This window comes from Geospiza fortis, unplaced genomic scaffold (genome assembly GCF_000277835.1).
Source record: "Geospiza fortis unplaced genomic scaffold, GeoFor_1.0 scaffold97, whole genome shotgun sequence".
Lineage (NCBI taxonomy): Eukaryota > Metazoa > Chordata > Aves > Passeriformes > Thraupidae > Geospiza > Geospiza fortis.
Window position 1 is genome coordinate 4,232,783 of NW_005054343.1, and position 13,205 is coordinate 4,245,987.

Below are 13,205 nucleotides of genomic sequence, written 5' to 3' on the forward strand. Positions count from 1 at the left end.
CGCTCCCCGGCAACCGCCGCTTCCGCCGGGATGGGCGGGCCCGGCCCCGAGGGCCCCCGGAGCTGCTCCCTCGGCACCGCCGGCTCTGCCCGGGCCCCGCAGCACACGGGGGACACCGAGCCCCCGGTCCGTAATGCACAATATCTGCATTAAACACACAGGGACTCCTCGGGGCAATCCCGGCTCGAACCCGCTTCGCCCAAAGGGGCGCGCCTGCGGTCACCGCCCCGCCCTGCCCGAGCAGGGCAGCCCCAGGCTGCAGCCAGCCCACAGAGGCCCCTCTCACCTCTCCGCACAGTTCTGCGGTCATGTCTCTTTCTCACCCAGCAGTCTCGGCACTCTCCTTCCTTCACTGGGATCGTCCGGAGATGTTTTGTGCTTCTTTCTTCTCACAGAGGAGGAGCTGTGCTTTAGATTTGTTCTGCCCAATACAAACTTAGTGACAAAGGCACAAAGGAAGATTCTCAGTTCCAGAAGGACAGCTTCAAAACAGACCCCCAAACTGGCATGAAAACAGTCAGGGCTCTTCTATCTGAATGAAGGTGGTGAGTGCCAGGTGAGCTCAGGACACGTTATCTCATCCATTTTACATAGCACAGACTCCACAGGCATTAGATCTCACACGTATGGCAGGATCATTGAGTACAACTCCCGGCCCTGCACAGGACAGCCCCAAGAATCCCACCCTGTGCCTCCCAGAGCATTGTCCAAACTCTTCTTGAACTCTGGCACGCTTGGGCCCTGGGGACACTATTCCAGTGCCCAACCACCTTCTGGGTGAAGAACCTTTTCCTAATATCCAATCTAACCATGCACTTCCTTCACACAGCTCACAGCAGGGAGAAGAATGTGCAGAGCACAAGAGCAGCCATGCTCCTACCCTTTAAAACAGCACAGCAGTAGACTTGTTTCTGTCAGAGTCTGGAAAGTAAACATCCAAAGGTAAATACCTAATTTATACACCAAGCAAAGAAAGTGGTCCCATCAATACTGCAGGGATTTTGCTTCTACTTGGGGTCCTCTGGCAATTTCTACAATAAGTGGGGAAGGACTGAGTCCCAGCTCTGAGTCTCCTGTTCACTTTTATTAAGATGGTTTTAGCTTGACCAAATCAAACACAAGCACACAGCTGCATAGAGAACTCCCTCAACAAACACAACTTTTTATTTCTGTAGAAAACATGATACTTTTCAGGAAGGTCCAGCTTATGGAACAGCAGCGTGCATGTTAATATACATAAATACACAGGGTTACAATTTAGTGGGAAATACATTTTTAAAAAAGCTTTCAAGTACACAAAACAAATGTAGTAAAATTAGAATATCCTTTCCACATACCTGCCTCAGAGAGAAACATTTCTCAAAAGGAATGAACTTCCACCCCATCATCTGCCAACAAATCTCTCCACTGGACACCAGCTGCAGGAGGGAGTGAGGATGGGCTGGCCCAGAGGGTTAATAGCCAGTGTTTGAGATCCAGAGCACATTTAGCCATGGCAGTTCAGTCCCTGTTCTCTCAACTATCAGGATGTGTGTAGTGTGACAGTTACCCAGCCAGCACATGAAGAGAGCTGCAAGAGGTAGGAAATACCTCCTTCCTTCCACTTTCAGGTCCCTGAAAGGGTTCATGCTGTACAACTTTGTTACCCACGACACTGTGGCAGTCCCATGACCCAGGGAGGCATTTATTTGGTAACAGTCACAGAAATGAGAAGGTGGCCCCACAGGCACGGCACTGGTGCTGCCAGGCAGTAAACACAACTGACATAAGCACTGAGCTTATGGAAAAACAGCTGCTGGATGCAGGCAGCCTCTTGAGTAGAAGGAATAATATCTACAGATATGGAAGAATAGCTCAATGCATCACAGACTTCCTGAATATTTTCCTGCCAAGACACCAACAACAGAGAATTATAGTATCGTTTAAATAAAACATCAGTTTGAATGAATTTGAAAGACATTCACCACATACAGGAAGCCAAAAGGCTGATCTGTATGTTACTAACTTTAATCCATTCCTTCTACTTTTTGTCCTATAGGAGTTCAGAGACTTGTTACATCACTGAACTCTTTCGTAAAATTTTACAAACTGAGGATTAAAACATAAATCAGTCTCCAAGAGAGAGGAAAAAGGCATCTGAACAGCAGATACTCCCTGATCTTGCTCTTCATGCTCTCATAGTTAAATCAGCAACCTGTGCAACAGGGGTTGTGTCCCATTTCCAAGCCATGCAATGGCAGAGATCCCACAATTCACTTCAGCTACTGCAAGTGCAAAGGGCAATTCAAGTTTTCCTACCAGTCTCCAAGACAAAAATTAAATGTTTGCTAAAAACAGAAACATTTAAAACTCTTCAAACAATTTAAACCAGAACTGTTCCTATGAGAACATATTTTACATATTTAAAAAAAAACCAAGAAACTCAAGCTATTAAATAAGAATCTACATATCTTAAAAACCGGGTTTTTTTACATTACAGCCAGAAGTAGTATTTTCCAAGGTAGGAATGTTCATAAGTTATTTCTTTGAAGTGCCTCACAGAGGTTTTGGTTGGCATCTGGTTCCTCAGTCATCACCTCCACAGTCTCCCACTCACCTGACCTACTGGATTTCTTGATGGCCTCTACCACACTCTGCATGTACAGGCCATCTTCAAAAGAGGCTGCCATAGCCACAGGTTTATGATCCCACGTCCGACGGTCTTCCTGCTCTTGGAAAGACTGCCGCAGAGCTTGCACCATGTACACCATTCCTTTCAGGTACAGCAGAGGGATGTCCTTGAAGCCCTTCTCCAAAAGGCCCTTGTTGACAGGCAGAGAGTCTGTGAACAGCAGCTCCTCCTGGAGAGCAGAGTTCTTCTGCCCGTAGAGGTCTGTCCCACGAGCTATGAGGCGGCCGGCAGAGCCCACAATCATGACCTCATGGATGAAGGAGCCGGGCATGTTGAAGTTGAGAGTCACAGTGCAACAGACGCCGTCGCTCATGAGCATCTGGAAAACGCAGAAGTCGTCGCTGGTGACGTGGCGGATCCCGCTGATGGCCGTGTTCTGCTTCACAAAAGTCTTGAGCAAACCGTGCACCTTCTGAGCTTTCCTGCTGGTGAGGTGAGTCAGGAGGTCGATGATGTAGGTGCCCATGGTGTGCAGGCCGCCCCCTCCCATGAGCTCATCACAGATCCAGTTGTACTGGTGGCTGAGCAGGCTGCCCCCGTAGACCCGCACGTCGCAGATGATGACGTTGCCCACGTAGTGCTCCTCAATCAGCTGCTTCATCTTCACGAAGGCGGGCAGGAAACGCAGCACGTTGCCAACGATGCTCATCAGCTTGGGGTAGTACCTGGCAGCTGTCACCATCCTGAAGGCATCCACAGAGGTAGCAGCTTTCTCACACAGCACGTTCTTCCCTATTCCTGTAGCACAAATGAAAAAAAAATACAATATTTAGCACCCTTGAGCAGAACATGCTCAGATGCCCCAGAGGTTGTCAAGAAGTGGTGGTTTTAAGAGTTGGGCTTTCCTGCTGCAATTTCTAAGGTAAAGATCTGAGAACTAAAGTAGGAATGCCAAGTCCAGCAAGACTCAATGCTGTTTCCAAGATGCTCCAGTTGCAGAGCGGACAAACTCTCATAGAGGGAGGCTCCAAATAAAGAGAGGATTTTTACACCATGAAAGATAAATGTCCAAATGGCATCACATGGCATCTAAACAAGACACGAGTGCTATATTTAAAACATTATTTGAATACCTGTATAGCTAGAGGAGAAAAAAAAGCACCATGTACCCTGCAGGGAAGAGGTGGGGGAAAGGGAGATTTGATTTTCACTTTGTATTTCACCATCCCTCTACAATTTTTTATTATTATTATTAATTAATATAAATGGGACATGCCATTTACTTTTATATAAAAATGTATATATATATAAAAGATACATACAGATTCTGTGTACAGAACACAAGAATTAGAAATAATGTTTTGGTAGGTGGACTGTTTTAAAACAACCCTTTCTAATTAGAAAGCAAATAATTTTGGTCTGCACATAGAGCCTGTTTGTACAAGCAGACAAAAGGTGACTGAGTTACACAGACAAGAGCTGCACCCCCAAGCTGACCCACTGCACTGTTATTGCTCCTGATGCACTTTACATTGTGCTCAGCCTAAATCAATGGGGCAGTCAATAATCCTCTTTTTTCCCCTAAGTGTAAAGCAGAAATTAAGTAATACATAAGAGCATGACAGTACAAGTTTTAACCAGTTCTTACATTTCTGGTATCCCCCTTCTAATGGCAGGGCTTGACTTTTACTGTTTTTTCCTGTTTTACATCTGATCAAATACTTATCTACACATTTTTAATAACCATGTTATTCCTAACATGGTTTTTACAGACACTAACTGGGGATGCCACACCTGAATGTCAGTCATGGCACACCTCAGTTTCTGCCCAAGAATTGCAGGAATCACTGCACAGGGCGCTGGGCACCTCTCTGAAAGCTCCTCCTCAGCCAGGAGCAGGCTGTGCTCCCTGCCTGGCACAGCTTTTGACTGACTCCCAGTGCGAGGGTACCAGCACAGGCACTTCGGTCGGTGTCTGGCACAGGGGACGGCACATCCCCCACGGTGGCTCCTGCTCTCCGTGCTCCCCCTCCCGGCTGCACCCAGCCAGCCCTCCAGGAACCCTGGGCCAGGGGCCAGCACACTCCGTGACACAGCTCAGCCAAGGGACAGCTACAGGAGACTCTGAACCTCTGCTTCTAATAGACACAAGTGAAACCCAGTCAGAAAACGTGAAGACTACAAGTGAGAAATCCCCTCTACTGAGAAGAGTCTACAGCAGCTTTAATGACCAAAGGGTCAGGTCAAATTCCCAGTGGACACCCTGGCAGTCCATTGGTAACCCCCATTTCAGGGACCATTTCTGTCCCAGTCCTGCTGCCAAGGCAAGGCACAACCCTCAGTTCAGTACTTTCAGGGCTGGCTGAAGCACCTGGACAAGCATCTAGAGCTGCTTCAGTCCAGTTTATCTGCCTTGTTAAAATGATGCTTGTCTCCAGGCAGGTTACAGCAAAGCACCACCAGAGAAAGCAAAGGGATGCTCACAGCATCCCGAGCAGATCTGCACCCTCAAAGCTTGCAGAAAACCAAAGTGACTCTGGCTCCATGGTGACTCCAAAGTGACTCTGCAGCCAGTGCTGTGCTGGTGCTGCTCCCCTGCTGCCCAGCCCTGGCTCCCTGCAGCAGGGACTGAGAGCAGAGCCAGCAGAGCCTGGGGACAGCCCTGTCACCCCGGGCCCTCCCTGCTCTGCTGAGCAGCCTCGCCCTCACTCAGTGCTGTGCCCGTTGTGGCAGCCCAGACTGAGCCACCTGAGGAGTTAAAGTTGCCTGCTGCCTTTTTGTGGGATGGCAGCCAGTGCAGCACACTGACAGCTCAGCACAGCCCACTGTGCACTGCCAGAGTGCCAGGGTGACACCTGGGAACACAGAACAGCTCTGGGATAATCCTGCTGTTGCCTTCAGTGAACATCGCTCCAGCTGTGCCCAAGCTCACAGAGATGGCCATGAGGCAAGGACAGGGGCCCAGTCAGAGATGGCTACAAGGTCCCTGACCAAGGTAATGGCCATGCCTTTTGTTTTTCAAGGCAGTGCAGCTTACATCCCTGGGATTGTTACTATTGTTTTGGTAATGAATAACCTGAACTTTGTACCATATTGTTTTCCTAAACCACAGCTGCAAAATTTTCAGTTGAGGCCCTCACCAGCCAGGAGACATGAGAGCATGGATGGGTGCATTTAACTGTGGGACACGAACCACAACTCAGACATTAGGGGAAATTTATTTAGTTCCTCTGAGATCAAAAGAAGCACACATTTAAAGAGAGCTTCTTGCTTTGCCTGCTGTGGAGATAAACCATAAGATTATACTGATTTTAATATGAACTATCCCCTGGGCTTTCATCTATTCTGTCTGGTTCATGAACTCAAACCAGTGTCACTGCTTTGTCCCCAGGCTTGTTCATGGATACCTGTCAGCAAGAAACTTAGGGAAGGAAACTGCACCACCTAGAAAAACTGGGGTCTTTTCTCCTCTTTACCAAATGGAAGCACAGGTTTTTAAAAAAGTAGAAAAAGGTACAAAAATAAGTGATAAAAGTGTCACCACTTTAAAACAAACAAACCAAGCCCAACAAAACACAACACACAAGACCATTATTACTGCACCACTTCTGACATTTCCTAAAGCCCAGTCTCTTGGCAAGTAAACACCAATCTGTTATAAACAATTCACAGAAAATAATCCTCTGATTATAATCATCACTGTATCAATCTCAACTTCAAAAAAAATATGTTGCTGCCATCTTTGGCCCTCCCCTCATTCTGTGTTCCTTCAGAACACTCAGACACAGGAAACCACCCAACACTGGCTTTAAATAAGTCATGATATACTGGGCAGCAGACCTGCAAATAGCACTGAAGGAACCTGGAGAGCTGAAAGGCAAGGTCAGCACCACACTGGCCTGAGATGTCTGCATCAGTTTACAGACCAGAACATCTCAGGACAGAGGAAGGGATTGTTACCCTTTCCTGCTTCCTCCATCCATCTCCCTGGCTTTTTCAGCCTTACACTTCCTAAACTTCCATTCAAGCAAACATACAACCTCTGTATTTCTGCACCAGCTTTACCTCCCTTTCCTCTTCTGGATAATGTCATCTCATGGGTTCCCAGCCTTCAATGAAGAAATCCCTATCCCTTTTAGTTAATAATCCATCAGAGAATGGTGAATCCTCTCCTTTTCAGCCCATTTGATCATCAAGGGCCAGAATACCTAGTGAAATGCATATTACCTAACAAGTGCTTTAAAGAGCTTTTAGCATATTTGAAGAGATAAATTCTAACTTACAGTTCAAATATTTAAAACTCAGAATACCTTGAAATTCAAAGGACAGTACTCTAACAAGGTAAACAAACAAATCTAACAGTACAAAAAAGAAAAGGGAAAAAAAAGCCTGAAATCTCACTCTGCATATCTAAGTGGCATTGCAAATGTTTGTCCAGGAATTTGTTTACTTGCAAAAGAAATTACTGTAGAGAAAAGAGGCACAACAAACCACCCTGGCTCACATGGTCTGAGATTACCTGTCCTAAAATTAACTTGTGTATCTCCTGTAAACACAGTAAAAATATCACCCTTGTTATTTACAGAATTACACGCAAACTGACACCCACGCTGCACTGCAGGAGATGACATTAACACTACAAAGTCACACACTGGGGAATTAGAAATGTCAGGCTGCCTGGGCAGTTGGCTCCCATCTCCCCGCCCAACCAGTCTGGGGTGTCATCCCTTCTTTCTCATCTAGCTAGATTCCTCCTGCTGTCCCCAGCATCTGCCCTCCTGAGTCAGGCAGAAGGATTCCTCCACCTGGGACCACATCAGCCTGCTATGGACATGGATGTGCCAAGAGTGGTCCAGGCAGTGGTCAGGGTCACAGCTAAAACAGCATCTCTTAGCTCCTAATTCACAAGATTTTACTGAGTGCTTACAAACATTTTTTCAAAGGCTTTCAACTTCCAAGTTTGATTTTACTTGTGGAGAAAGCATGAACAACCTTCCCTTCCCAGAAAAATCTCAGTTTCCTAGTACATGGGAAAATTTAAAATTAATTAAACAATTTGGTTTGTTTTTTTTTTTTTTTTTTTTTTTTTTTTTTTTTTTTTTTTTTTGTTTGGTTTTTTGGTTTTTTTTTTTGTTGCCCTGTGTTTTTTTAATGGGCATAAAGCCATTTACCCTCTCATTACTGTCTCTGATACAGCTGATTTTTATTACAAACTCCCTACCATAACTTCAGTCTGACCCAAGCGAAATATTTTAGCCCAGTTGGTTCAAGCAGATCTATAAGCAATTATTAACAGTATTTTTACAAAAAAAGAACACCAGGTAACCCTTCTCACAAATGCCACACAAAATTTTTAGCACTGCATTTGCCCGTTGGTGCAACCAGAACTGTGCTGGGCTAACAGCCTCCAATCTCAATCTGCCAAGAAGCTACAGATTTTTGGCGCAACTCCAAGGATAAACAGGTACCTAGAGCCTTCACAGCAATTTGCCGAGTCAGTGGTGGAGGGATGTTGATGCAGACCAAATCCACATCCTGATGCAGCAGGACATCGTCAGTGCGACTCGTGTAGAAGGAGATGTTCATTTCCTCTGCCAGCTGCTTGGCCTCCTCCTCAGTCTTGCCCCAAAGAGCTTCAATGGAGAAGCCTTCTGCCCTCAGCAAGGGTACCAGGACCCGGGCAGCACTACCAGTTCCAAACACACCCACTCCAGGGAGCATTTTCATTCTTCATTCATTCATTCAAGCATCAGGGTCTACACACAGGCCTTCAATAAAATGTTCGGCTCCTCAGCTCGGTGTCCCATCCACAGCTCCTAAAATGGTAAAAGTTGCAAGTCATTATCAGGAAAAGGCACATTGTGGGATCAAACACACCTACCCTGAATGCCATCTTCTGTCCTTTGTATGGCTTTCAACATTCTCAAACATCCTAATGACAAAAACCAAAACTCCAAAAAGGCGCAATCTAGAGATACAGTATTAAGGGACAAACCTAACAAACCTATTGCAGAAGAATGGTAAGAAAGCAGCTGGAGAGAGAAATCTCCTCACCTTCAAAACTCAGCACATGGGGACAGAAACACACCCAAGAATGCAAGATAAACCAGACACAGAGAGGCACAAACTGGGAGTGACAGGAAGCACCAAGAGGACAGGACATGGAGTCTGTCATACCAACAGTAAAAGCAGTGCTGCTCTATTTGTGATGATGTAAGCCCCTAAATAAGATAAAGGTTTGTGAGATGAGGTAATATCTTTTATTAGACCAATTGAAATAGCTGGAAATAATAGACATGTTTTGGGACACATAAATCTTTCTTCCAAATTAAATACACAAACTGAAAACAACTACTTGGACCTTAACAATTTTATGGCAAATAGATAAGTCAGTCTAGAGAAGATTTAGAAAATATGTCCTGTGGGGAAAGCCTGGATTCAGTGAGCTTGTTTTGCCTGGGGAGAAGCCTACAAGGAGAGAGAATGCCAGTGTTTAAATATACAGAAATGTGCTTGCTGAAAGGAGAAGGGCGCTCCTCTGTGTCCACTGTGGGAAGTTAAAAGCTTCACTCACGACAGTTAAAAATATCTCCTTCTGCCAATGCCACTTAAACTCCAGGAATGCAGGGTTTGCACAGAATTATTATACTCCCTACACACAAACATTTGGTCAAGTCACATTCTTTTTGTTCTTCCAAATATTTCCTGGTAAATCAATTCCTTTGAGCTCTACCTGCCAGTCTGTCTTAGCCCAGCTGCTGTGCACGCCTGGCCAAACTGCCTTCAGCACTCACTTCAGCACCAGCTGCAAGGAGAGACAGCAGAAATCTCCTCAATCTCTGACACCACAGAAACCTACAAAACACAGCTTTTGTTCTGTGCCTTTCTGAATTCTCATCTACTACACCCACTTGACCTTTTTTGATTTTTTTTTTTTATTTTTGAGAGAAAAACATGACGAATTCAGTTTTCATTAGAAGCTTCCAATGAAAAAGCAAAGACCATATTTTAAAAGAGAACTTGTATCAGCACCAGATCAACGCCTCTGGAAAAGACACCTAAAAGCAGCAACAATCATGGCCTGTTTCAGGAACAGTGTTACCCATCTCCCCATCCCAAGATACTCACATTAAGTTACAAGACATGAAGCAAACCCTGACACAGCACTGGGCAGTAGCAGCACAGAAGTGGAACTACTCCCAGTGCAAGGGCTTTGTTTGCAATCAGCATCTCATCAGTCTGGGGGTGCTGCACTGCCCAGCTTGTGCTATAAAACTGAACCCTGACTGAACTCTGAGGTATTTCTGTAGTACAAACACTAAACTAGAAAACAGAAATGCTTGAGAATATTTATCTTGCAAAATGCACAAATGTTTACAGATGCTATAAAACAGCTTATGAAATATTTACTTAATTAATTCAGTATGTTTTTCCTTATTCTGTGTGATGCAGCATTTGCAGTGATACTGTCACTGTCATTCTTTATAAAGATGAACAACGTTCATTGGCATAAACTCCTTTTTATCCAACATTTAGCAGAACACTCAAACAAGGCAGTGACAAAGATCAAAAGGATCTTGAAAATATTTACTACATAAAAGGGTGGGACCCTGGCAAGGAGGACAGCTTCTACCCAGACTTGCTTTATATAAATCACACAAAAAACCAAAAAAACAAACCCTTGCAACTGGTTGGACAGCAGGCATAATTACTGAAGTCCCCACAAATCTGTTTAGCAGTTTATGGTCTGGAAGAGTTAAAAATTCTTACAGCAGAAAGAACATCTTTGTTTGAAGGGACACAAAGTGAGGTGGAACACAGACCAGGTGAGTGTGTGCCTGCTTGCACAGATCACACAGATGTGTCTAACTCACACAACACCAGCACGGTTCAGAAAAGGCTGAATTCATTGAAAATGCTCCAGGAGAACACCACAGTATGTGCAACAGGAGGCTCCTGCTACTCTGATAAGCTGATTTCTGTAACAATCACTCAGTTTTAGTGTTACTCTTCCCTGTTTTCCATCCAGCTGCCTCTTAAAAATAATCTCAGTCATGTGGAATTAATCTTAAACTCACTTATCCCAAAAGATAGCAAGCTTCTACATTGGTATCACTGGGAGCTACTGGCACAAACCTGCAAAATCTAGTGATGAGCTACCATGCACCAGCTCCTGATGCTACAAGAACTTCAGGTCACCAGCACCACCACAGAGCAACAAGGGGCCAGCCCAGCCTCAGCAGTGACTTCCAGCAGGACAGCCCAAGCTCTCTGGGAATGGAGACACAGCTTGCAGGGTCCAAGGGCCCCACAGGGCTGGAGACCCCAAACACTGCAGCCACCAGGCTCTGCAGAGTGGCCCTGAGCACAGGACAAGCTTCTCTTCTGTCCCCTGAGAGCCACCTGCAGCCTCCTCTTCTCCCACCAGACTTTCAGCAGTGCTGGTTTGGCAGGGCAGGCACAGCAGGGTGGATGTGGGTGCTGAAGGGCAGCAAAAAGCCAGTCCTTACACAGGGAAATCAGAGAGCACGAGCAGAACTGAGCTGAGAGAGCTTTTAGAAAGGGGTACCCGTGGGCACTGCAGCCTTCACACACACACACACACACACTGCAGACACACTCCAGGGTTAGCAGGAGAGATTCCAGCCTAGGCCAGCGTGAGGAAACAGCCTAAACCCTCCATGACAGAAAAAGGCCACGGCTGAGGAGAGGCAACTGTAATTACCAGTTTGGGAAGAAGGAACAGGGATCTCAGGAGAACAGCCCTGTGCTGCCACAGAAGTCCCCAGAGCACCATCGTCTGGAGCTCTATGTGCACATCTGGTACTTCTCCTCTAAGCAGGGGGGAGCAGAACTGGAAGGGCTGCAGAGGTGATCAAAAGCACCAAAATCTCCTGAAAAGGAAGACCTAAGCAAGGAAAGATTCCTCCGTTTGAAAGAGTCACAAGTAATAAAGTCAAGAGTGGCTTAGGATGGAGAAAACTGCAATTTTCATTGTCCTTCACCATACAGGAGCACATCAAATGGAGCTCAGAGAAGGCAGGAACAAAACAATCTGAAGGAGGTGGTTCCTTGCAGCAGACTTTTTAAAGTTGTGAAGCACCCTTGCCATGAGACAGTGCAGACATTTGTCATTTACAGGGACTCTTGTCTATCCACTGAGGCTCACTGAATGCACAGAAGTCACATCTAGCACTGAACTGAAAACTAGAGAAAACTGGTTTTGGCAGAGCATGGGAACAGCTCTGAGAAAGAAATGCCTGAAACTGGTACCAACACCAGCTTACAATTAGGTACAATTTCTACATATTTACTTTAGAACTTGCCAAGTCTCAAACCTTCACACAAGCCTCAGCAAATCAGTTATAAAAATTAAAATCCTAGTGCATCAACCTCTCCAGCAGTCAAACATTGGAATGAACACTCCAGTGAGAACCCTCCCCCAGGAAACACAAATGGCAGAGCTTTTATGGGCAACTGAAACCAGATTGCAACAGGTATCTTGCATGTCAGGAGATAAAAATCAATCTCTTTTTAACAGAGATTAAATAATCAATCCTGCAACATCATTCTGACTTAAATTTTCCAACTGAAACACTTAAGAGCTCTGCCATTCCTCTTTTTTGTGGCCACAAAACACCTTCATTTTTGCTGAATTTCACAGTGAGTTTGAAGGCACATCCTGGTCATAGAAAGGAGCTTTTTGACTCTTTTGGTACACAGAGCAACAATAAGTTTGTGACCCAATGCAATGAAAAACCTGATGGTTCCTACAGCATCCCATTCAATTGCATGTTGAAGCAGTCTGGGAGCTCCAAAGGCAGAAGTTTCAAAAATTTGATAGTACAGACAAGGATCACAGGGCCCAGAAACTGTTGAGGACCACTATAGGTAGTGAAAATAACAGCACATATTCAGAAAGGTGCTGGCCAGGGTAGCACTAGCTCTGCATAAAGAGAAAGCTTTTCACATGTCTCCAACTTATCCTAAAAAGTTCCTTTTGGGTTCCAAGAAAGACGAGGCACATGGTGGAGGAGCACATCAGCAAACACTTCTGCCCTCTGGCACAAATATACTTGAGGCTGTGTATGGAATGGCTCACGTGTCCATGTCAAAACTGACGTGCTTTCATTACTAAACGTGCTTTTGATTCAGCGCCAGCGGGTTGTGCGATAACCCACGAGTCCACAGCCCGAAGGAGCTCCCACCACACCTGGAGACAAGCCCGGCACAGCACTCTGTCCTTCCTGGTCTGCCCGTACGGCAGCAAAGGCCCCGTTCCAGGCACGGCTCTTCCCACAGGTGCCGCCCGAGGCCGAAGGTGGCAGTGAGGACCGTGCCGGAGACAGCAGCAGCGGGAACACCCTGGGAACCAAACCGGCCTTGATGCAAAGCCCGCGGCACGGCCATGGCAGCCCCGGGATGCCGCTGGCACGGCCCGCAGTGCTCGCTCTGTGTGCCCGGGGCTCGGGCAGCTGCTCCCCCTGTGCGGCTCCTCACGGGGCTGGACGGGACAGAGCTCACCTGACCCCGCCTCACCTCAGGAACAGGGCAGGGCTCACCTCGCCTCACCTCACCAGGCCTCCCCCTTCAG

At 46.2% G+C, this 13,205-nt stretch overlaps 1 protein-coding gene across 2 annotated transcripts; it reads right to left on the bottom strand.

Moving 5' to 3' along the window:
- Positions 1-1,134: 1,134 nt before the first annotated feature.
- GFOD2 (glucose-fructose oxidoreductase domain containing 2) lies at positions 1,135-8,429 on the bottom strand. 2 transcript variants are annotated; one of them, XM_031058483.1, is made up of 3 exons: positions 8,080-8,423; positions 3,242-3,409; positions 1,135-3,025 (listed from the first exon to the last, which is right to left on the bottom strand). In XM_031058483.1, the coding sequence occupies exons 1-3, from the start codon at positions 8,336-8,338 to the stop codon at positions 2,511-2,513; spliced, it is 942 nt and encodes a 313-aa protein (XP_030914343.1). In that variant the 5' UTR covers positions 8,339-8,423; the 3' UTR covers positions 1,135-2,510. The 2 variants fall into 2 exon arrangements, with proteins under 2 accessions (XP_030914343.1, XP_005422829.1); XM_005422772.2 differs by having other exon boundaries at positions 1,135-3,409; positions 8,080-8,429.
- Between the last annotated feature and the right edge of the window lie 4,776 nt (positions 8,430-13,205).